At 39.8% G+C, this 25,893-nt stretch overlaps 1 protein-coding gene across 1 annotated transcript in view; it reads left to right on the top strand.

The window, feature by feature from the left end:
* Window positions 1-23,084, top strand: part of LOC134352334 (leucine-rich single-pass membrane protein 1-like) — a 29,623-nt gene extending 6,539 nt beyond the window's left edge. The window contains exons 2-5 of the mRNA XM_063059631.1: window positions 2,102-2,234; window positions 7,025-7,117; window positions 12,250-12,387; window positions 21,829-23,084. Of these exons, the coding sequence (XP_062915701.1) occupies window positions 2,102-2,234; window positions 7,025-7,117; window positions 12,250-12,387; window positions 21,829-21,977 (513 nt within the window). The 3' untranslated portion in view covers window positions 21,978-23,084. The remainder of the gene's footprint in view (window positions 1-2,101; window positions 2,235-7,024; window positions 7,118-12,249; window positions 12,388-21,828) is intronic.
* Window positions 23,085-25,893: the final 2,809 nt, after the last annotated feature.

The raw sequence follows: 25,893 nt of genomic DNA, 5'->3' as shown, positions 1-25,893 counted from the left end.
AATCCTGCTAAACTGAGAAAAGTCTGTTTATTCACATTCTTTGTATCCTATCCAATAAGCAATTTTAAATCTATTGTAGTTTCTTAATTTCACCTCCATGTGTCCTAACCCTGTATGAGACTCTTTTGAAAGCCTTCTGAAAATCCAAGCACTCCATACCTCACTTACCTATTTCTGGAGTCACATCCTTAAAGATCAGCAGGAAACTAAACCAAGGAACAAAGGTACTGTTACGTAATACTGAGGCACAAAGCTGGTGGGCATAGGTTGATCACTATATAATATACGATAGACAATACAGGTTCAAAGTTCAAAATTTATCATGGCATTTAGGTGGGCACAGGCCAGTTCCTGTAGAACACTGGAGCACAGAACTAACTGGCACAGATGTAAAAAGGCAGGAGGAGAAGAGAAGCAGCACGCCGTGCGTGCGCAGCCCTCCGATGAAAAATGATATCGTATCTGTTAAATAGGGGCCGTGGACAATTCTGATTCGATAATGATGGACGCGAAAGCACAGAGGAACATCTGGAAAACATTCTGAAACGGTCGTTCGCTGCTGTCGTTACTGCGCGGTTGGGAATCTTTTGGAGGGTAGGCCTCAAAATCCCCGGCTTTGCCTGCTGTTGGCAACCGAGAAGGAGGTCGAATCATTGGGATAGAGATGGCGCTCAGTGCTCGGTGTCGGAGAGCTGATCAGAGCTCGAAGTTTTCGGATGACTCAGAGTCGGACCGTGGTCGGGTATGGCAGGGAGAGGTTTTCTTCCTTCTCTCCGTCTGCATGAGATGTGGGACACTTGAGAGACTTTGAACTTTACTGTGCTCATGGACTTCTTCATTGAGTTATGGTATTGTTGCATAGTTGTAACTATATGTTATAATTATGTGGTTTTGTTAGTTTTTTTTCAGTCTTGTTCTGTCCTGTGTTTTGTGATATCACACCGGAGGAAATATTGTATCATTTCTTAATGCATGCATTACTAAATGACAATAAAAGAGGGCTGCGTGTCTTCATAATCTAAACTGGTGGCCACATGTCTTGCCAGTGTATGGATCTGAGTGCTTCTGGGAACTAGTACAGTCATTGTCCCAGATTTTACATGACAGAGGTAAATGTATATAGGTATTCCCATTTAAATTTGATGCCATGATGGTGGGTAAGGACGAAATGTGCTCAGCTTCCTGCCTTAAGAGAATGAAAAAGTTTGGCCAGGAAGAATAAGGTGTGAACCACTATTAATAAAGCAGTTATTTTTTATATAATTTTCCAGGTAGGATTCTTTTTAATTGCTTTTATTGTTTGTTATGAAATCTAGAGTGTAATCCTCTCTCAGAGGCTTCACAGGGGCTTTTGGTGACTGTTGAAGTATGATTGGAACTCACTGATAAAAACCTATTCTCCACACCAGTCGGAGAGAATCTCTAGTGCTTTTACAATGAGCACAAGAGGTACTGAAGAGCAAAATAAGACTGCAAGATATAGGAGCAGAATTAGGCCATTTGACCCATCGAAGTCTGCTTCAGCATTTCATTATGACTGTTCCATTTCCCTCTCAGCTCCAATCTCCTGCCTTCTCCTCATATCCCCTCATGCCCTCACTAATCAAGAATCTATCAACCTCTGCCTTAAGTATCACAAACCTGAGAAAATCTGCAGATGCTGGAAATCCAAGTGACACACATAAAATGCTGGAGGAACTCAACAGGCCAGGCAGCATCTATGGAAAGGAGTAAACTATCAACATTTCAGGCCGAGGCCCTTCATCAGTCCTGATCATCTAGAACACCACTGATCTAGAAAGTATTTAACTTTCGTCCTGCTCTTTAGTTAATGAAATTGGGGTTACCTACTTTGTGGCTTTTGGGTTTTGCATATTTGACTAAATTTGAAAATAAGTCTGTTTCCCTTTCTTTGGTATTGTTGCAGACACCAGGTTGACAAGTTTAATTGAAACTTAGTTGCCCCCTCAATATTATTTTGTGTAGAAGAATCTTTCTACAAGTCATATATGATGTGCTTAATAAACCCAAAATATCAAATTCAATAAACCACTCAAGATTTATAAATTAATATACCATACAACTTTTTTCTTTCTACCAGATGAAAATGCAGAACGGTTTCAAGGACTTAACAGATTTTGACTTAGATGGAGACAGCAAACTCTATGTGGTTGACTCGATTAATAACTTGCACAGAACAATTACTTGTGATGACCCCTATGGGCCAATTTTAAGTAAGTATTACTGAAAAAATACCTTCTTAAATGTTTTCATAATGCCCAGTGTAAGCTCGGTTGACGGAACTCTCAACTCATTTGGTAGGTCATGAGAGATCAAATCACATTTCAGAGGCTTATAGGGTAGAAATTTGTGCTTGGTTGCTTGCTAGAATCGAATCAGGTTTAATATCACTGGCATATGTCGTGAAATTTGTTAACTGCAACAACAGTACAATGCAATACATGATAATAGAGAGAAAAAAGAACAACTGTGAATTACACTAAGTATGTAAATATACAAAATAGTTAAATTAAACAAGCAGTGCAAAAAAAAAAAGAAATAAATGAAGTCATGAGGTAGTGTTCATAGGTTCAATGTCCATTTAGAAATCAGATGATAGAGGGGAAGAAGCTGTTTCTGAACTGTTCAGGCTTCCTGATGGTAGCAATGAGAAGAGGGCATTTCCTGGGTGGTGGAGGTCCTTAATGATGGATGCCGTCTTTCTAAGGCACTGCTTCTTGAAGATGACCTAGTGTCCATGATGGAGCTGGCTAGTGTAGCTCCCCCAGCTCGGCTCGCTATCGTCTAGGGAAACAGCCTCAGCCCCGACAAACTGGATAATTCGTTTGTGTGGATGCTGTGTGAGGTACCCCACCCCGCCCAAATAACAGACAATACACCAGATGCAATTAATTGATATACAGTTTATAGATATTACTGGAACTGTATAATTAAAAGAGAATAAAATATAAAAGGAAAATAAAAGGCCCCACACTTATCAAAGTTCAATCTCTTCGTGCACAAAAACCGTTGGAGCTCAAGGACCTTCTTCTTCACCCTGCCACCCCCTCGGACCACCTCGACCAGCCGTCTGGGACGAACAACGGTGGTCGACCAGACGCTCCACACGAGTCCGTCTCCGTCTCCTCGCCGAACGTCCCGCTCGGGGTCTGACCCCGTTAGCGGACTCACAGCACCTCGTCCATCCTCTGTCTCGCTCTCCCACCTTCTGCCCCAAAACCCCGCGCATACAGTATCTTCAAATACACCAAAACCATAACTATCCCAATTGGTTAATAGCACTTACTTATCACACTCTAAAGAAAAAACAAGCTGTTAGCACAAACTTTCTCAGCGTTTAACAGAACAAAGCCGCATTCCCCAGATTAACATAACAAAGACGCCATTTTAATTAGCCTCTGCAGTAACATAAAAGTCGAAACCCCCTTGCACTAATTTTACAACTCTCTGCAGCTTACTTCTATTCTGTGCAGTAGCCCGAACACCCACCCCCCCCATACCAAACAATGACGCACCCAGTTAGAATGCTCTCCACAGTACATCCATAGAAATTTGTGAGCGTTTTGGTGACATACCAAATCTTCCCAAGCTCCTAATGAAATATAACCACTGTCTTGCCTTCTTTATAGCTTCATCCAAGTTAGATCCTCAGAGATCTTGACACCCAGGAACTTGAAATTGCTCACTCTCTCCACTTCTGATCCTCTATGAGTGCTGATGTGCATTCCCTTGTCTTACCCTTTCTGAAGTCCACAATCAGAAATTGTATTAAATGCAGTAATATAGTAACAGCTTGTGCTTTGGTTCCAATATCCAAAGAAGATTTTAATGCACAGCTGCTTCTTTGAGTGTTTACTCCACCTACCAAGGTGAATTTCTGAATCAGAATCAGTTTTATTATCACTGATCTATAGTACTGTGCAAAATTCTTGGGCACATACAGTATATAGCTTGGGTGCCTAGGGCTTTTGCACAGTACTGAATTTGTCAATGTGAAGTGGAGAGCAAGTTTGTAAATCTGGCAGGAGCAAATGATGTTGGGAGTGATGAGGGTGGAGTACCATGGGAGGGGTGTGGGGTAGGTGGCAGAGAAGGAATGCCAGGGATGGGGGTGTGGGGTGTGCGGGTGCAGACACATCCAGCCCTGAGACAACAGGCGAGGTCATTTTATTCCAAACAATTGATTTATTGATCATTACAGAATGTCTTTCTGGTGCTTCCTGCTCCCTCCGCACTCCCTTCTCCTTTTCCCAACTGCGATTCCCCTCTCCCTGCCCCATTCCCACTCTCAGTCCACAACAGAGACCCCATCAGAATCAGGTTTATCATCACTCACATGCCATGAAATTTGTTATTTTTGTGGCAACAACACAGTGCAATACTGTAAGTTGCATTAAGAAATATGAAAAAGCAAGTAATGCAAAAGGAAGGAAAATAGTGAGGTAGTGTTCCTGGGTTCATGGAGCATTCAGAAATCTGATGGTAAAAGGGAATAATTGTTCCTAAAATGTTGAGTGCGTGTCTTCAGGCTCCTGTACTTGCTCCCTGATGTTAGCAATAGGAAAAGGGAATGTTCTGGGTAGTGAGGTTCAATATTGATGGACGCCACCTTCTGGAGGCATAGTCTTCTGAAGATGACCATGATGGTAGGGTAACTAGTGCCCAGGACTGAGATGACAACCCTCTCCAGCTTTTCCAATCCTGTGCATTGGATCCTCCCTACCATATGTTAATACAACTGATCAGAATGCTCTCCACAGTACATCTGTAAAAAGTTGGTGACATACCAAATCTCCTCAAATTTAGCCACTGTCACGCCTTTTTAGAAATCAATATGGACTCAATATGCATCAATATGTTGGCCCCAGGTAGATCACTAGAGATGATGACCACCTATGAAATTGAAATTGCTCACCCTTTCCACTGGTGACCCGCCAATGAGGAGTGTTGTATGCTCTCCTGACTTCCCCTTCCTGATGTCCACAATCAATTCCTTGTCTTACCGACACTGAGGGCAAGGTAGCTGTGTGATACTAGTCAACCAGCTGATCACCCTCACTCCTGTGCAACTCCTCATCACCATCTAAGAGTCTGCCAACAACAGTTGTGTCAGTGGCAGATTTGTAGATGATATTGGTGCTGTGTCTAGCCACACAGTCAAGAGTATTGCTAGAGTAGAGCAGCGGGCTAAGCATTCATCCTTGAGGTGCGCTCTTGTTGATTGTCAGCGAGGAGGAGATGTTGTTTCCAATCTGCACGATCTGTGTTCCCCAGGGAACAAAATCAGGACTGATCAATCCTTCAAGGGAATGAAGGAGAAGAGCTGCACTGTCAGACACAGCTCCTTCAGATGAGATGTTTAGTTTGATCTCTTAGCTGGTTGCAGACAATTTTGTTGCGATCTTCATTGGGGAGCAAATTCATGGTTCGTCAACTAACATTGTTATAACAATGTTTCTTGTTGAATTTTGCTTTGAGCAAATAGTTATTGCATTTCCCATATTAATCTTATTTCAGGAATAATTCATTCTATTGGGTCTTGGAAAGCTGGATGTTGTTATGATACAAAATCTACCATTTTGTAATCATGTTTGGAATCCTACAGTTTGTACAATTACAGGTCCTAAAGATTGTTATGATGGGAACTGAAGGGTAAATATTTTAAATACATATCATCACTCACCAAGGTGACAATGCAGACACGATGGGCTGATTGGCCTTCCGGACTGTAAACCTTCATGATATTATGAAGCTAAGTTTCCACTTTCAGTCACAGCACAGTTATCTAGCTGGGAATCATACCTGAAAGGGAACTTTGATCAGATTAGGACCAGACTCAGTTCCCTTCCCTCAAACATTCAAACAGCTTTTGATATACAGTATATGGTTTGCTTTTATATAAAGATGTTTCCAGAGACAAAAAAAAACTGGAGGTCTGCTGATACGTTAAATTCATTGAATCATAGGGACACACAGAACAGAAATGTATCCTTTTGACTCACCCTTGTCAATAATGATGCCAATCTATATGATTCCAATTTGCCCACGTTAGCCCTGTACTGTATCTCTCTATGCCTTTCCTCCCATTCTAAATTCGCCTGCATTGAAAAAACAGGATTCTGACTATCTATCCTATCTATGGCCCTCATAATGTTATAAATCTCTTTAATGTCATTCTTCAGTCTCCCACATTTCAGTGAGAATAAACACCGCCTGTCTAATTTCTCCTTATAACCACAAGCAACATTCTGATGAATCTTGTCTGCATAGAGTCCCAATTATTACACACAATGTCTTGGGCTCTTCAGGCGAGCGTACCACATGTCATTTTCACTGCCCAGTCCACTGAGCAGGCACTGTGTCTGGCCACGACTGATGTGAAGAAGATCGTAGCCAGGGTCAACCCACCGACAGCTGCAGGGCCTGATAACATGCCTGGTAGGGTGCTGATGGACTGTGCAGCCCACTTAACGGAGGTTCTAACAGACATCTTTAACATTTAGCAGTGTAGCTCTTTAAATATACTCATAACTCTGGAACAATCCACCATCCCCGTAGGCTTCAGGGTAGCCACCCTTATCCTGGCGACCAAGAGGGTGATGGTAACCTGCTTCAATGACTACCGGCCAGTGCACTGACCTCAACAATTTTGAAGTGCTTTGTTCAGCTGGTTATGGATTGCAGTAAACTCCATCTTCCTATTACATTGGACCCTTTCTGTTGACAACGCCTGAGAATTTAGTGCATGCAGCAACCATATTACACAAAAATATCTTAATTCCCCTGAAAAAAACATAAAATGTCATTCCTCTTTTCATTGAAACCCTGCCAAGAAATTGGATGAGAAATGTTGTTCAGTTTACTAGAAACAACAAAGCCATTCAATTAATTTGCTTATCCCTTTAGTAAGCCTTCCTACAATAGTTCTCTATAAATCATTCAAGTTAATGACATATAAATCTGTTGGCTGCTGTCAAATTATTGCTGTGTAAAACTCTCCTAGATTCAGAGGAGTGTGAGAGCGCTGCTGGAAATATCGAAGCATCCACCAGGGGATTATTGAGTGACAATGAGCAGAAGAAGCAACCCGAAACTGGTATGTGTCACAATTATTCACCTTAAATAAAAATCATTTTTAACTTTTGTGTTTTGGTCATTGTTTCAAAAGAGATGAAGTAATTACTGTGCAGAAAATCAGATTTTTTTGCCCCACCTAAAATGCAAAATGCACTGTCAATCTCGAATGCCTTAACAGTGTCATCATGATCATCATTATGCGCCATGTCATATGACATTGGTGATAATGGTCTTCCGTCTGCCTTTAATCTAAGAAGTTCTAATAAGACCCCCTTCTGCTGTTGTTCTTATTCTTTTCTCTTTCATGACCATGATTGCTTTTGGCAAATTTTCTGCTGAAGTGGTTTGCCATTGCCTTCTTCCGGGCAGTGTTTTTACAAAACAGGAGACCCCAGCCATGATCAATACTCTTCAGAGATTGTCTGCCTGGCATAATCGAGATTGTGATATGCACGAGCAGCCCATACGACCATCCACCACCAGCTCCCATGGTTTCACATGACTTTGATGGGTGTGGGGGGGGGGAGCTAAACAGGTGCTGCGTCTTGCTCAAGGGTGACCCTCAGGCTAGCAGAGCGCCTTACCTCTCCTTTGGTAAAGACTTATCTCCACCTCGCCACCCAAAATGTGTAGCTCTTCAAACAAACTCATCCCAATGCCATTCTCAGAGATGTTGTTGCATCACAGCTTATCCATCCATTTTATTATGCAAGGTATTTCAGACTGTTTATGGAATTTAGATTCTTGGTGATATATAGAGCCTGTAGTATTCAGAAGTACTGAGTAGTACTTGCATATTTTCCTAATATTATTAGAATAGAACATTCTTCCTCTTCATTGAAATTATTCCTGGACAAGTTAAAAGATGACAGAAATATGAAAAAGAGATGCTTCATAGTGGACAGCACCAAGCACTGCTCAAGAAAATATTGGAATAGACAGGGTGTAATTGCAGAATAAAATTCAGCCCTTGACTCTGTGTTCAACTGTTGTTTAATTAAAAAAAATTCCCAAGCTGTCCCATTGCTACATCTATCAATTACTGTAGCTTTTAAACATATATGAAAGCAATTAAAATCAGCTGACCTATCAAATAACCAAATATCAACATCAAACATGAAAGAAGAACTCCATACAGAGTCCAACTTTTCTTTCAAGTTGATATGAATGTTACTCTACTGTAAAGGAAACATCACCAACTAATTTTATTTAGTGCAGTATATTTAATAAATGTTTGGCTCTTCAAGAGGTAATTTTGCTGCAGGGGACTTATACTGCTTAAGGCAGTTACACTCTGCATGTCGAACGATTGGAGAGAAAAATTATCGCAGAAATCCACAGTAAGATTTCTAATACAGTATTAGCCTCTGGCAGGCCGAGATTCCCCACCTATAGTATAAGTTAATCCCTATGTTTTTGTTTTAATTGTGATTCCTATTACTAGCCCATGCATAATTTCTTGTGAAATTCTTCAGCTATCTCCCTACTTTTATTCCTATAAGACCATAAGATATAGGAGCAGAATTAGGCCATTCAGCCCATCGAGTCTGCTCCACCATTCAATCATGGCTGATTCTGGATCCCACTTACCCCTATACACCTGCCTTCTTGCCATAGCCTTTCATGCCCTGACCAATCAGGAAACTGTCAATTTTCACTTTAAGTATACCCATAGTCTTGACCTCCACAGCTGTCTGTGGCAGAGTATTCCACAGATTTACTACCCTCTGACTAAAAAAATTCCTCCTTACCTCTATTCTAAAGTGTTGCCCCTCAATTTTGAGGCTGTGCCCTCTAGTTCTGGACACCCCCACCATAGGAAACATCCTCTTCACATCCACCTTATCTAGTCCTTACAACGTTCGATAGGTTCCCCTTTCGGAACAACCCATTTCCTGCTAACCCTGTCCTCCTGAAACATTTCCATTGCTTTTTTTAAACTCCACTTCATGAGAGAAGAAAGGTAATAGAAACCAAAATACTGGGTTTCAGCTTGTTGAGAGACTGTAGGACATTGATGGAAATTGGTTTTCTTATTTGAATTGTTATTACTAAATTATTAGGCCCAAAAAAGCTGCAAAAACCCTTTCACTCACAGTTTATTATTCTTTTAATATAGCCAGATGCATTGGGATAAAGAAAAGACCGATATTTGAACTTATATGCAGATATATAGACAATCAATTCTTCATTTATAAACATAAACATTCTAGTTTTATGGAAATTGCAAAAACCATCTGTTTCAATGTTGAATAACATAGGCTATATTAATACATCATATTCATCCACTAATGAGAGGTATAACAGTTTTATCTTATTAAAAGTCTTAATGGAGACATTGGGAAAAATCCATAATGATGGAAACCATATTTGTCTCTTGTTAAATGCTCCTCATTCTCCTTGCTTTCTTGAGGGCCACCAAACTTGAATGATAGCTTCAAATATAATTCTAAACATACCATGACAGAAACTAGTGAATATTTCGTGCAGCCAATCCACCCATTTTACATACCCATAATTTCCTTTCTGGTGACAAAAAGATTTTGCTTAAATATGAAAACTAATTTCCATGCCAGAACTAATGAAGCCAGTGACATTATTGGCAAATGCCCAACACTTCATGATTACAACTTTAATGATAAATGACTAGTTTGGTGACGTCACCTGTGGATATAATTTCATGTCTCATCATGCACAGACTGGCAAAGCAGACATCTGAAAATCACAGCACATTATTTCCACACATTGGGCGGGTATAAACGGAGGGTAACCAGGTGAAGATAGCCGTGAAGTTTTAAGTTTTGGGCAAACTTCTGTCATATTGAATTAGTAATGGAGAGTACAAAGTTCTATTATAAACACTCGAGATCCTGCAGATGCTGAAAATCTAGAGCAACACACACAAAATGGTGGAGGAACTCAGCAGGTCAGGCAGCATTTATGGAAATGAATAAACAGTCAACGTTTTGGGCCGGGACCCTTCATCAGGCCTGGGAAGGAAGCGGGAAGATGCCAGGAAAAGAAGGTGAGGGGTGGGGGGGGGGCATTGGGAAGGGAAGGAGGACAGCTCGAAGGTGATGGGTGAAGCCAGGTGGGTGGAGGAGGGGGGATGAAGTAAGAAGCTGGGAGGTGATAGTGGAAAAGGCAAAGGGCTGGAGAAGAAGGTATCTGATAGAAGAGGAATGGAGGATGGGAGAAAGGGAAGGAGGAGGTGATAGGCGGGTGAGGAGAACAGGAAGGAAGCCAGAGTGGAGAAGTGAAGAAGAGGGAAGGAGGCAGGGAAAAGTTACCAGACGTTGGAGAAATCGATGTTCAAGCTATCAAGTTGCAGGCTACCAAGACGGAATGTGAGGAGTTGCTCCTCCAATCTGAGAGTGGCCTCATCGTGGCAGAAGAGGATCTATGGATCGACATGTCGGAATGGGAGTGGGGATAGGAATTAAAATGGTTGGCCACCGGGAAACTCTGCTTTTGTGGATGGAGTGGAGATGCTTGATAAAGTGATCCCCCAGATTATATCGGGTTTCATCAATGTAGAGGAGGCTGCATCGGCAGCACCGGATACAATCGGCAACGCCAACAGATTCGCAGGTGAAGTGTTGCCTCACCTGAGGGGACTGTTTGGGGTCCTAAATGGAAGTGAGGGAGGTGAATTGGTATGTGTAGCACTTAGGTTGCTTGCAGGGATAAGTGCAGGAAAGGGAGGTTAGTGGAGTGGGACGAAAAGAGAAAATCACGGAGGGAGTGATCCTGCAGAAAGCGGATTGTGTGGACGGGGCTGTTAGGTAGAGGTGTGTTTGGTTGTAGGGTCCTGTTGAAGATGGCAGAAGTTGTAGAGAATGGTGTGTTGGATGCAGAGGCTCATGGGTTGGTAGGTGAGGACAAGCGGAAGTTGGTGGGAAGGTGGGGTGAGTGCAGATGTCTGAGAAATGGTGGAGATGCGGGTGAGGGCAGCATTGATTGTGGAGGAAGGGAAACCCTGTTCTTTGAAGAAGGAGGGCAGCTCTGATGTCCTGGAAAGGAAAGCTTCATCTGGGAACAGATATGGTGGAGACTACTGATCTGAGAAAAGGGACAGGGTGACAAGGTGGGAAGAGATATAGTCAAGATAGCCATGGGGATCGGTGGGTTTATAAAAGTTATCAGTTGACAGTTTGTCTCCAGAGACGGATACAAAGAGATCGAGAAAGGTCAGAAATGAACAAGATGAATTTAAGGGTTGGGTAGAAGGTGGAAGCAAAGATGATGAAATCAACAGGCTCAGTATGGGTGCAGGAAGCTCATCAATGTAGCACGGAAAGATTTGGGGAGCATTACCAGGGAAGGCTTAGAACAAAGCCAACAAAAAGGCAGGCATAGTTGGGCCCATGTGAATACAAAAGACTACATCTTGAGTTTGGAGAAAGTGCGAGGAGCCAAAAGAGAAGGTGTTGGTGTTGGAGACAATGTCCTGATGGTCCTGAGTGGGGTTCTTTACAAGGGGTAGGTAAGAGAAGGGTTCTGAGAATTGCTAACTGGCCTGAACAAGGTAGAGGTCAGTCCACACTACAATAGCGTCCCCTTTTTCTGCTGGTTCGATCGTCAGTTTGGGACTGGTGTGAAGAGAATGTATGCGGAGGGGATAACATTTGAAGAGGAGAGAGGAGTGCTGAAGCCAAGCTGGTTTATGTCTCGCCAGCAATTAGAGATGAAAAGATTCAGAGTGGGGTACCCAAGAAAAGGAGGAGGGTTGGAGACGGGAGAAGGATCATCAGTGTGTGGTGAGTTCCTTAATGAGGGAGAGTGCAGAGAGCACACCAGCATGGCAGCCTACTCAACTGAACTTTATTGATAAAACTACTTTTACTGAATGACAACTCCTCCCATGTGGGAGCGGCTAACTGAGTGGCTGAGGATTAACCCATTAACTACCACAACAGGGAATTCTTAACAAAGAAGTAGGTTTGAAGATGGAGCCAGCAGAAGAAGAGTTCGGTGTCATACTACTTATTACAAGTTCTATTATAGATGATTTGGTTATGAACATCTTGGATAACTGCAGATAGTCAGAAAAAAAGAAGAAAAATATGATCAAATTGAGAAAGGGGCAATAACATGAATCTTGCATTGAGATGATTGTTTATTCAGTGACATTTTATTTTTTCACCTCAGATCCTGCAACAATTAAATCCGCAGAAAACGTTCCTCTGGGTTCTCCCTCAAAGCTAAAGAAAAAATTACTACTTGCAGTAGTAATATTGTTGCTGCTGGTGAGCTTCGTACTTGCTGCTCTCGCTATCATTTTTATCGGTGAGTGTTCTGCATTTTGGGATACCTGCACAGGATCAGCATTGTTGGTTGCTTCATTCAGGCTCTCTTGGACCCTCAAGTATATATAAAATATTTGCTGTACCGCAAGCAGACACCAAGACAATGTATTCATGTCATGTCCTGCCCAGATGAGCCCTGAATTAATATCAAGCTACTACTGTCATTATTGACATCTGATTTAAAAAAAACAGCTGAGGGCAAGTATTTGAAGCAATTATTCTGAAGACAAAGGATAAATATTTTACTTTAATTCTAAGGGAACCTCTAAGCCCAATCCATCTTCAGTGATTCACTTCCTTCTCAAATCAGGCTCCCTTGATATGCTCTTGCTCAAGGCAAGCTAAGCACCTGGCCACAGAGCAATATATTATCGCCTTCTTTAAGATTTGGGGAAACGCACCTAACAGAAACAGAACATCAGAAACTAAAGAGAGATTGGGTGGGTAGTGTTGTTGCGGCTTCATTTAATTCAAAAGCGAGGGGAGTAGCAATTTTGATCAATAAAACGTTACCAATTAGAATACAAAATGTAATAACTGATTCTGCGGGGAGATATGTGATTATACATTGTCAACTTTTTTCCGAACTATGGACTTTTCTGAATATTTATGCACCAAACGAAAATGATGCAAAATTCATACAAGAAGCTTTTTTGAATTTGGCGGATGCACATGAAAAAATATTAATTGGAGGAGACTTTAATTTTTGCTTAGACCCAGTCTTAGATAGATCAACCAAGGCTGTTATAAAATCGAAGGTAGTAAATTTAACTTTATCATTGATGAAAGATTTAAATTTGATTGATATATGGAGAAGAATCAATCCTAAAGAAAGAGACTATTCGTTCTATTCCCATAGACATAAAACTTACTCAAGGATAGATTTTTTTCTATTATCAATGCATATTCAATACAGAGTGAAAATTATGGAATATAAAGCAAGAATATTATCAGATCATTCTCCTTTATTAATGACAATAATAATGGCTGATAAGGAAGAAGTGGCTTATAGATGGAGATTTAATTCAACATTATTAAAACGTCAAGATTTTTGTGATTTTTGAAAAAGCGGATTCAATTTTTTTTGGATACAAATTTTCATTCATAGAAACATAGAAACATAGAAAATAGGTGCAGGAGTAGGCCATTCGGCCCTTTGAGCCTGCACCGCCATTTATTATGATCATGGCTGATCATCCAACTCAGAACCCCGCCCCAGCCTTCCCTCCATACCCCCTGACCCCTGTAGCCACAAGGGCCATATCTAACTCCCTCTTAAACATAACCAATGAACTGGCCTCAACTGTTTCCTGTGGCAGAGAATTCCACAGATTCACCACTCTCTGTGTGAAGAAGTTTTTCCTAATCTCGGTCCTAAAAGGCTTCCCCTCTATCCTCAAACTGTGACTCCTCGTTCTGGACTTCCCCAACATCGGGAACAATCTTCCTGCATCTAGCCTGTCCAATCCCTTTAGGATCTTATACGTTTCAATCAGATCCCCCCTCAATCTTCTAAATTCCAACGAGTACAAGCCCAGTTCATCCAGTCTTTCTTCATATGAAAGTCCTGCCATCCCAGGAATCAATCTGGTGAACCTTCTTTGTACTCCCTCTATGGCAAAGATGTCTTTCCTCAGATTAGGGGACCAAAACTGCACACAATACTCCAGGTGTGGTCTCACCAAGGCCTTGTACAACTGCAGTAGTACCTCCCTGCTCCTGTACTCGAATCCTCTCGCTATAAATGCCAGCATACCATTCGCCTATTTCACCACCTGCTGTACCTGCATGCCCACTTTCAATGACTGGTGTATAATGACACCCAGGTCTCGTTGCACCTCCCCTTTTCCTAATCAGCCACCATTCAGATAATAATCTGTTTTCCTATTTTTGCCACCAAAGTGGATGACTTCACATTTATCCACATTAAATTGCATCTGCCATGAGTTTGCCCACTCACCCAACCTATCCAAGTCACCCTGCATCCTCTTAGCATCCTCCTCACTGCTAACACTGCCACCCAGCTTCGTGTCATCCGCAAACTTGGAGATGCTGCATTTAATTCCCTCATCCAAGTCATTAATATATATTGTAAACAACTGGGGTCCCAGCACTGAGCCTTGCGGTACCCCACTAGTCACCGCCTGCCATTCTGAAAAGGTCCCGTTTATTCCCACTCTTTGCTTCCTGTCTGCTAACCAATTCTCCACCCACACCAATACCGTGTGCTTTAAGTTTGCACACTAATCTCCTGTGTGGGACCTTGTCAAAAGCCTTTTGAAAATCCAAATATACCACATCCACTGGTTCTCTCCTATCCACTCTACTAGTTACATCCTCAAAAAATTCTATGAGATTCGTCAGACATGATTTTCCTTTCACAAATCCATGCTGACTTTGTCCGATCATTTCACTGCTTTCCAAATGTGCTGTTATCACATCCTTGATAACTGACTCCAGCAGTTTCCCCACCACCGACGTTAGGCTAACCGGTCTATAATTCCCCGGTTTCTCTCTCCCTCCTTTTTTAAAAAGTGGGGTTACATTAGCCACCCTCCAATCCTCAGGAACTAGTCCAGAATCTAACGAGTTTTGAAAAATTATCACTAATGCATCCACTATTTCTTGGGCTACTTCCTTAAGCACTCTAGGATGCAGACCATCTGGCCCTGGGGATTTATCTGCCTTCAATCCCTTCAATTTACCTAACACCACTTCCCTACTAACATGTATTTCACTCAGTTCCTCCATCTCACTGGACCCTCTGTCCCTTACTATTTCTGGAAGATTATTTATGTCCTCCTTAGTGAAGACAGAACCAAAGTAATTATTCAATTGGTCTGCCATGTCCTTGCTCCCCATAATCAATTCACCTGTTTCTGTCTGCAGGGGACCTACATTTGTCTTTACCAGTCTTTTCCTTTTTACATACCTATAAAAGCTTTTACAGTCTGTTTTTATGTTCCCCGCCAGTTTTCTCTCATAATCTTTTTTCCCCTTCAGTGGAGGATAAATTTATATTATGGGATGCGATGAAAGCATATCTTAGGGGCCAGATAATAAGTTATACGTCTAAAATTAAGAAAGAATATATGGCAGAACTAGATCAATTGGAAAAAGAGATTACAAGAATAGAAAAAGAATCTCAAAGATATATGTCAGAAGAAAAACGAAGACAACTTGTCAATAAGAAGTTACAATATAATACGCTTCAGACATATAGAACGGAAAAAGCAATTATAAGAACTAAACAAAGGTATTATGAGTTAGGTGAGAGAGCACATAAAATTCTTGCCTGGCAGTTGAAAACAGAACAAGCTTCCAAAACAATAAATGCAATTAGAACAAGGGCAAATAAAATATCTTATAAACCTCTTGAAATAAATGAAACCTTTAAAAATTTTTATTCTGAATTATATCAATCAGAATCCTAAAATGATGTTAATGAGATAGACAACAGGAATTCTGCAGATGCTGGAAATTCAAGCAACATACATCAAAGTTGCTGGTGAACGCAGCAGGCCAAGCAGCATCTATAGGAAGAGGTGCAGTCAATGTTTCAGGCCGAGACCCTTCGTCAGGACTAACAGGGTTAAGACTTTGTCTTAACAGGGTTAGTCCTGACGAAGGGTCTCGGCCTGAAACGTCGACTGCACCTCTTCCTATAGATGCTGCTTGGCCTGCTGCGTTCACCAGCAACTTTGATGTATGTTTAAAGAGATAGAAAGGTTTTTAATCACAAGTTTCTCTTCCAAAATTGAATTTGGAAGAACAGAGTGTATTAGATATGCCTTTTACATTAAAAGAAGTTGAAGAAGCTTTAGGATCACTCCAAAGTAATAAATCTCCAGGAGAAGATGGTTTTCCACCTGAATTTTATAAAAAATTTAAAGATTTATTATTTCCTCTTTTTATGGAACTAATACGTCAAGCAGAAAAAATACATAAACTTCCAGAATCTTTTTCAACAGCGATTGTAATAGTATTGCCAAAAAAGGACAGAGATCCTATGAAACCAACATCATACAGGCCTATTTCTTTATTGAATACGGATTATAAAATAACAGCAAAAATTTTATTGAATAGATTATCTAAATATTTACCAAAATTTATACATATGGATCAAACAGGATTTATTAAAAATAGACAATTGGCAGATAATATAACTCGGCTACTCAGTATAATTCATTTGGCACAAAAAAGGGATGAGAAGAGTATAGTAGTAGCTTTGGATGCAGAAAAGGCATTTGATAGATTAGAATGGGATTTTTTATTTAAAGTATTAGAAAAATATGGGTTAGGAATATCTTTTATAAATTGGATTAAAACTTTAAATTCTAACCCTAAAGCTAAAGTAGTGACAAACTCTCAAATTTCAACACCATTCCAGTTAAAAAGGTCAACTAGACAAGGTTGTCCACTATCACCTGCTTTATCTGTATTGGCGATAGAGCCATTAGCAGAACTAATTAGAATTGATCCAGATATTATGGGTTTTAGAGTTAACCAAGAGGAATATAAAATTAATCTTTTTGCCGATGATGTTTTGATCTATTTAACAAACCCACAACATTCGTTACATAAATTATCTTCTAGATTGGATGAATATGGGAAGGTATCAGGTTACAAAATAAACTGGGATAAAAGTGAAATTTTACCTCTTACTAAAGGAGACTATAGTCAATGTCGATTAGTAACCCAATTTAGATGGCCGGTAAATGGTATAAAGTATTTAGGTATAAGACTTGATAATGATGTAAAGAATTTATATAAATTTAAATATTTACCACTATTGAAAAAAATTCAAGAAGATCTTGACAAATGGATGATACTACCAATAACATTAGTAGGTAGAGTCAATGTTGTAAAAATGAATATATTTCCTAGATTACAGTATTTGTTTCAAACATTACCAATATAATTGCCACAGAAATTTTTTCAAGAGTTAAATAAATGTGTGAGAAAATTTCTTCAGAAAGGTAAAATGGCAAGAATATCATTGGAAAAACTGACATGTAAATTTGGGTTAGGAGGGTTACAACTTCCAAACTTTAAAAACTACTATAAAGCAAATCAACTTAGATTTATTGCATTTTTTTTCGATGATCGAAAACCAGCATGGATTAAAATAGAATTAGACAAGATAGGAGAAAATAGACCTGAAGATTTTATATGTAAATGGGAATCTAAATGGATACGGGAAAAGAAAGAATCTCCTATATTAACACATTTGATTGATCTATGGAATAAGATAAATGTTGATAAGGAAACACAGAAATCTCTATTAGCAAGGAGACCTTTGTTCCAAAACAGACTTATTCCTTTTACAATGGACAATCAACTTTTATATAATTGGTACCAAAAAGGGATTAAATTTATAGGAGATTGTTTTGAGCGAGGTATATCGATGTCATTTGAACAATTAAAGGATAAATATAAAATATCTAATAATACTTTCTTTTGTTACTTTCAATTAAGGGCTTACTTAATAGGTAAGCTGGGTCAAACAATGTTTTTACCAAAGCCTAATGAAATTGAAATTTTAATTCAAAAAGGGAAAATTAAAACATTTATTTCTTGTATGTATAATTTGATTCAAGAACAGACAATTAAACAAGGAACCCATAAGTCAAAGCAAAAATGGGAAACAGATCTGAATATTAATATTGATGAAACAAATTGGTCAAGACTTTGTCTTGACTGTATGACAAATACAATAAATGTTCGACTTAGATTAGTACAATATAATTTTTTACACCAATTATATATTACACCACAAAAAATAAATAGATTAAATTCAAATCTATCTGATAAATGTTTTCAGTGTAATCAAAAAATTGGTACTTTTTTACATTCTACTTGGTCTTGTTTTAAAATTCAACCCTTTTGGATAAATTTAAGAGTCTTATTGGAACAAATTACTGGAATTCAACTTCCACATAACCCTGTATTATTTCTATTAGGTGATATTGAAGGGATAAAACCGAAACTTAAATTGAATAAATATCAGAAAGAATTTATAAAAATTGCATTGGCAGTAGCTAAGAAGACTATAGCAGTTACTTGGAAATCTGATTCGTATTTAAGTATGGATCATTGGAGTAATGAAATGGCTAGTTCTATTCCACTTGAAAAACTTACTTATAATTTAAGAGATAAATATGTAACATTTTTGAATATTTGGCACCCTTATTTACAAAACATAGGATGGTATATTTAAGTGCTCCGATAAAGATTTTGGTTACTTGGGGAAAGTAACGAATAATTATACCAAATTTATTTTGAATCCCATGGAGCATGTGGAAACCTTCCAATACCCAGGCGGCTCTTTTTTTTTCTCTTTCTTTCTTTTTAGGTAGGACTATATATGGGGGGGGAGGGTTAAGGGGAGGGGTGGGTGGGTAGATTTTATCTTTTCATGTATTCTTTTTGAAAATTTAATAAAAATTATATTAAAAAAAGATTTGGGATAGATTCAATTTAATGAAGCACTATTTTAAATGAAGTTGCCACTGTAAACAGATGTTTCATTTATTTATGCTGAAGTAGTTTAGTTCTGAGAGGTTAAACTAAGCATTGGATTGGTGATACTGTGCGTGTGGTGGGGTGGGGGAGAGGGCAGCTGTAGAGGGGATTAAAATTTAGACAATTACAGAAAAGACAACAATGCTGTCATCAGAATAAAGGTATCATTATGAATGTATCTCGTCTTGTGGTTAAGAGGGGCAGTGCAATAGCTTATATGGGTTTCCTACTTAAGGAAGAATGGTAATGTATGTTGGAAGTTCAGAGACATTTACCCTGCTGAGACCTGAAATGTGAAGACTGTCTTATGGGGAAAGGATGGACAGCTTCAGCTTGTATTTGCACAAAATTACACACTGCCTTAATTGAATCATTTCAGGTCCAGAGCCTCCCTGACAGAGAGAAAGTGGAGATTATACATCTTCGTGTTGGAGAATCTAGAACCAGGAGTTACTGTTGAACAATAATGGTTGTCCATTTGAGACAGAGCCCCTTACAACTGAGACATGAGAATGAATAATGTAAAATTAAGAAATGTGACATTAAATAAATACTTTCTTCACAGTGGAAGACACTAAGTACATAATATCCCAAAACTGTAAGGTAACCTTTGGGCAAATGACTGAGGAACTTAAAACTCTATCAGTAGCAAAAAAGTATTAAGCAAACTAGTGGTACTAAGGTTGGACAAGTTCCTTCAATTTGATACCCTTTGTCCTGGAGTTCTAAAAGAGTCCAAGTGATCTAAAATTTCTCAGATTTTGGGAGGTCTGGTGAACTGGCAAACAGCAAATTTAATACTGTTTTCAAGAAAAGAGACAGAGAAAACAAGACATTACAGGCAGGTGAACCTACTATCAGTTGTTGGGAAATGTTGGAACCCATTTCAGAGTCAAATCGTTTCATGAATGGGAAATGTAATATTTTGTCAGAGTTCCTTGATGACTTGTGGAGCAGAGTAGATATGACACATTTGAATTTCTGGACATCTTTCAGCAAGGAGACACATAGGGGCCTGAGGAAAACATATTAATGGACGGAGTAGTTGATGGACAGAAAACATATATTAATGTAGAGGAAGGTTAAAAAGCTGTAATAAGTGGGCTGCATTTAGAATCAGTGTTGGGACCTCAGAACACTTCAAGAACATTTACTACCCCACAACCACTGGGATCTTGAACAAGTGGGGATAACTACACTCATTCAAGGACTCTTTTATCTTGTTATTTCATGCTCATTATTTATTGCTATTTATTTTTTTATCTGCATTTGCACAGTTTGTTTACAATTTGCAGATCCTGTTTACAGTTACCGTTCTATAGATTTGCTAAGTATGCCTGCAGAAAAAGAATCTCAGGGTTATATGTGGTGAGATGTATGTACTCCGATAATAAATCTTACTTTGAACTTCAAACTTCAGAAGGTATGAACTATATTAATGTGTTAGATGAAGGGCAGAGTGTAGTGTGTGAGATAAGTGGAAAAGTAAGTTGAGAAGACATATAGACAAGATGATTGGTGAACAAAATGGGATGAATGGGTAGAAAACGGCTGGTGCAGTATAATGTCTGGAAATGCTAATTTACCAGCTTTAGTAGAAAGGGGGAGAAAAGCAAAATCTATTTAAGCAGTAGGCAACAGTTAAAAATGTAAAATGTTGACTGATAAAAGTTGTTGTCTGGGCATCCCAGTGCAAAGCAAAGTGAACATGCAGGTACAATTAACTAAGGCAGTAATGAATGTTTTGTGAACTGCCCACAACCATCAGGCTCTTGAACCAGAGGGGATAACGTCACTCACTCACCCCAATACTGAACTGATTCTACAACCTGTGGACTCACTTTCAAGGACACCACAACTCATGTTCTTAATATTTATTGCTTATTTATTATTATAATCTTGTTTTTTTAAGTATTTGCAAAATTTGTTGTGTTTTGCACTCTGGTTGTTTGTTATGTGCAGTTCTTCATTGATTCTACTGGGAATGCTTGGAAGAAAATGAATCTCAGGGTGGTATATAGTGACATATATGTACTTTTATAATAAATTTACTTTGAACTTTGAATGTTGGCCTTTATTGGATTTTAAGAGTAGGAAATCTTATTTGCACTGGACAGGCCATACTTAGAATGCATACATTTTTGGTCTCCTTACTTATATTAAAAAATGCTTCCTTGGAGATGGTATAGTATTAATGATTCCTGGGTAGAGGATGAAATGTTACTAGAACAATTAGCCAGAATTGGACCTCGCAATTTGTAGAAGAAGAGTGGATCAGATTTTGAGGAGGATTCGGGGTAGATGCAGTGCTTAGAAAGCTTTAAAGACTCTGTGACAAAGATAATCAATAACTTGTGAGTATGATAATCAATACACAGATGAATAAGATCCTGAAAAGTGCATAGTCTGTGGAAAAAGAGGAATCGTTCATCGGAATGATCTATCTGTTTTCACAATTCCTTATGTCTTTCTGAACTGAAAGATAACAGAATTTAATCTTCATGGCCTAGTTTATAGGTCCAAAATAGTGTTAAAATAAAGTCCTGAACCTGGAAGTATAATCCTGATCTATACAAGAGCTGGGTGCTGCTGCTAAATTGGTCAGTGTTTGTTTTTCAAAGGGCTTTGCCGGTTGCCATGAAATGAGCAGAGGCCTAAGTTCTATGTTAAGATAAGGTTCCTGTGCTAATTTCAGACCTGCTCTCCTATTTCAATGGCCTTGCAATGTGAAATCTCCAAAGTGTATTTTTACCAAAGTAGAATCTCACTTTACGTGACAATCATGTTTGGATTATGCATCATTTTTTATAGCTGGCTCAACTCAATGAAAGCATGTTAGATCTGATTAATAGAAACTACAACAGCAAAATTACCTCTGTTTTTTCCCCCCCCCCAGTGAGGATGGATGACCAGCTTGATTACATTCTGGCAAAGATAGCAGCAGAAGGGAAACAGGTTAAAGAAATCAAGATTCCTGTGATGGATCACTTCAATTTCTCGAAAGAATCAAACAATAGCAATGTAACTGGACTATTTCACAATTAAAGTCCATAATGACCAAAAGAAATTGCAAGTACTGTACAAGTTTACTGCTAACCTTTTAAGGAGACTGATGAAAAGATTACATCATATGAAAGGTGGCTCAGAGTGTACCTAATGTAATTCAAACAATGTTTGCTGGAGCTCCGGAAGGTTTTTGAGTCTTATGCAGAATATGTTTTGTGAATTACATGATAAATGGAACCGCACAAACCAACCTATTATGTTCATAAGCAAACAGCCTTACAAGACTGGAGTCAATGAAATGAATAGCAGCTGTCAACTACAGGAAGAAATGGATTGAATTACAGAGCAAGAATCTCCCCAAAGCAATGCTCCATACAGGAGTTAGCATATTGCAGTGAAAATGACAATCCCTTGTTTGAGAGGAATTCATCAACTAGTGAATCTGTTAGTTGTTCTACTTGCTGAGCCAGTGATGATACAATTAACTGACACAGGATTTAATTCTTGAACAATGCAATTGTGAAAAAATCTGTTTTATTAAGAAAAAAATGTCCAAAATACTACATTATGATGCATGGTTCTATTACTTAATTTATTTGTGAATTGATTATTTTTTCTGTGATTCGTAACATCAATGAATCCTGGCTTGAAAATGTTATATATTAAGCACCTTAGATATGACCATATGGAATAAATTGTTTAAAAATTAAATGCTTCCATCACTGAAAAAGACTGAATCTCATAATCATATTTTAAGACCTGTGTTGATAGTATTTTTTTTAGATTTCATCCCTTTTTATTAACCTGAATGAAATAATATGCATGCAAAAATGTACAGTGAAGCAGTCTGTGAATAAATTCATTGGAAAGTAATCTTTGGAGGACACTGTGATGCAGTTTCCTTCATCTCTGAGAACCAGCACCCTCATTATACACCTTGAATGTAATGTTACCCCAAAACTCCCTGCATGAATCTCTTCAGCAGATTCATGCACCTGTGGTGACTACATTTGCAAATGATATTGTAAACTATTATGCTTGACTCTAGTGAATAATCCTCTTTCTTCCTCACAAATAATCAACATTATTGATCATAAAATATTTTTCCACTGTCTCCACTGCATTGTCGATCTTTATGGTATTAGCCTTGCACACTTTATTGAGTGAATTAAAAACTATTTATCATACCACTAGCATTGTATTGATAACATTTCTGGGGACTGCTTACCCCTTACGATGTACTTGAATCTGGCAATGATCCGTTAATTGCTTATTCTTTTTAAGTACACATTGATCTTTAGTGACATTATATGTAGAATGGAAAAGTTCAATAGGTATGCCAGCCTGACCCTTAATAGTGGGCGTCATCAAGATGAAGGCAATACAAATACTTTCATCAACTAAGAAACAATGATGTTGATCTGCCATTCCTGCTCTTCTTTAAGCATATTTTAGGAATAAGTATAAAGCATCTTACATATATACACCCTGTAACACACACAAAATGCTGGAGGATCTCAGCAGACCGGGCAGCATCTATGGAAAAGAGTAGTCAACGTTTCAGGCCGAGACCCTTCATCAGGACTGGAGCAAAAAATGATGAGGAACCAGAGGTAGAAGGTGGGGGAAGGGGAGGAAGAAACACAAGGTGACAGGTGAAACCTGGAGCGGTGAAGTAAAGACCTGGGAAGTTGATTGGTGAAAGAGATACAGGGCTGGAGCAGAGGGAATCTGATAGGAGAGGACAGAAGGCCATGGATAAAAGAAAAGGGGGAGGAGCACCAGAGGGAGATGATAGGCAGATAAATGATAAGGTGAGAGAGGGAAATGGGAAAGGGGAATGGTGAAGTGGGGGGTGTATTACCGAAAGTTCAAGAAATCAATGTTCATGCCAGCAGGTTGGAGGCTACCCGGTTGGAATATGAAGTGTTGCTCCTCCAACCTGAGCATAGCCTCATCGCAACAGTAGAGGAGGCCATGGACTGACATATCAGAATGGGAATGGGAAGTGGAATTAAAATGGGTGGTCACTGGGAGATCCCGCTTTTCTGGCAGATGGAGCATAGGAGTTTGGTCAAGTGCTCCCCCAATCTGCATTGGGTCTCACCTACATACAGGAGGCCACACCGGGAGTGCCGGATACAGTAACTGACCCCAACAGAATCACAAGCGAAGTGTCGCCTCACCTGGAAGGACTATTTGGGGCCATGAGTGGTAGAATGGGAGGAGGTGTAGGGCTAGGTGTAGAACTTGCTCCACTCGCAAGGATAGTGCCAGGAAGGAGATCAGTAGAGAAGGATTAACATAGAACGTAGAACATAGAAATTTACAGCACATTACAGGCCCTTCAGCCCACAATGTTGAGCTGACCATGTAACCTACTCTAGAGACTGCCTAGAATTTCCTAGCACACAGACCTCTATTTTACTAAACTCCATGTACTTATCTAAGAGGCTCTTAAAAGACCCTATTGGATCCGCTTCCATCACCGCCACTGGCAGTGCATTCCACTCTGTGTGAAAAACTTACCCCGACATCCCCTCAGTACCTGTTTCCAATCACCTTAAAACAATGCCCCCTTGTGTTAGCCATTTCAGCCCTGGGAAAAAGCCTCTGGTTATCCACACGATCAATGCCCCTCATCATCTTATACACCTCTATTAGGTCACCTCTCATCCTCTGTCGCTCCATGGTGAAAAGACCAAGTACACTCAACCATGAATGGACAAGGGAGTTGCATAGGGAGCGATCCCTGTGGAAAGCAGAAAATGTCATGGGGGGGGTGGAGGGAAAGATGTGCTTGGTGGTGGGATCCCACTAAGATGGCAGGAGTTATAAAGAATTATGTGCTGGACATGGAGGCTGGTGGGGTGGTCGATGAGGAGAAGAGGAACCCTATCCCTAGTGGGCTGGCGGGAAGATGTGGTGAGGGAAGACCTTTTCCAAATCTGTTACATGTACTATACCTTTTCCCACCCTGTTACTTGTAAAAATGTCATCCCTTTCTCTCAATTCCTCTGCCTCTGCCACATTCCTTCACCAGCAATGCTGCCCTCAACTGCATCTCTTCCATTTCGTGTCTGTCTGCCCTCATTCCATCTTCCTGCCATGCCAGGGATAGGGTTCCTCTTGTCCTCATTGTAAATAAATATGTTAGTGTTACCCACATGGTTCGTCTTTATTAAGAACAAACATAACACTATGGACACTACACTGCTCCTACTGACCTCTGACCTCCGACCACAATCTTTGTTCACCTACTCTATGCTGGTCTCCAGAGTGGAGTCTACTCCTCCTTTAACCAGGCCAATTGCTCCTCTTTCAGTGCTGGATGAAGTCCAGTTTTATGTTCATATCTGTCTGTTCCCTACCACCCAGTGATGCCAGGATTTGAGCCATGTCCTTCACTGACCTGCTGCCTCAGGCAACACTAATCAGATCTGTTCCAGCCTGCCATTCTCTTGTTTGTAATGAACCTTTGAACCATAGAGATTATTACTCTGCTGCAGCGTACATGACCAAACATTCTGTGAGGATGTGAGGGCCTCTGTTGGTCAGAGGTGACCATGGATGTTGCATCCTAACTGTCTAGATACGCCAGCCTGGGCGGTACAATATGGGAAGCAGGCTGTTGCTCATGGAGAAAGCTCCCCCTCTCCGCACATCTGATGAATCTCAAGGAACGGCAGAGAATGATACAGTTTGGTACCAGCAGCACCACAGGCGTTGCCAGTCAGCATTGAACTCAACGTAGGACTGCCTTAGGGACTCCAGCTCCAGATGTTTTCCCTCAGGGTTTACTCCTGAAGCCTTCCCCATGCGTGGATATAGCTGTAAGGCAGCAGAGGTTTGAGATCAGAGTTTTCTGCACGTGGACAAGATGACACTCGGGCAAATTAAAAATTACATTACAAATACATCTGCTCCATTATTTGTCGGAAGCCTTTGATGATAA

Source organism: Mobula hypostoma, chromosome 9, assembly GCF_963921235.1.
Source record: "Mobula hypostoma chromosome 9, sMobHyp1.1, whole genome shotgun sequence".
Taxonomy (NCBI): Eukaryota; Metazoa; Chordata; class Chondrichthyes; order Myliobatiformes; family Myliobatidae; genus Mobula; species Mobula hypostoma.
Note: the sequence above shows the minus strand (reverse complement) of the source record. Positions and strands in the feature narration are given on the sequence as shown.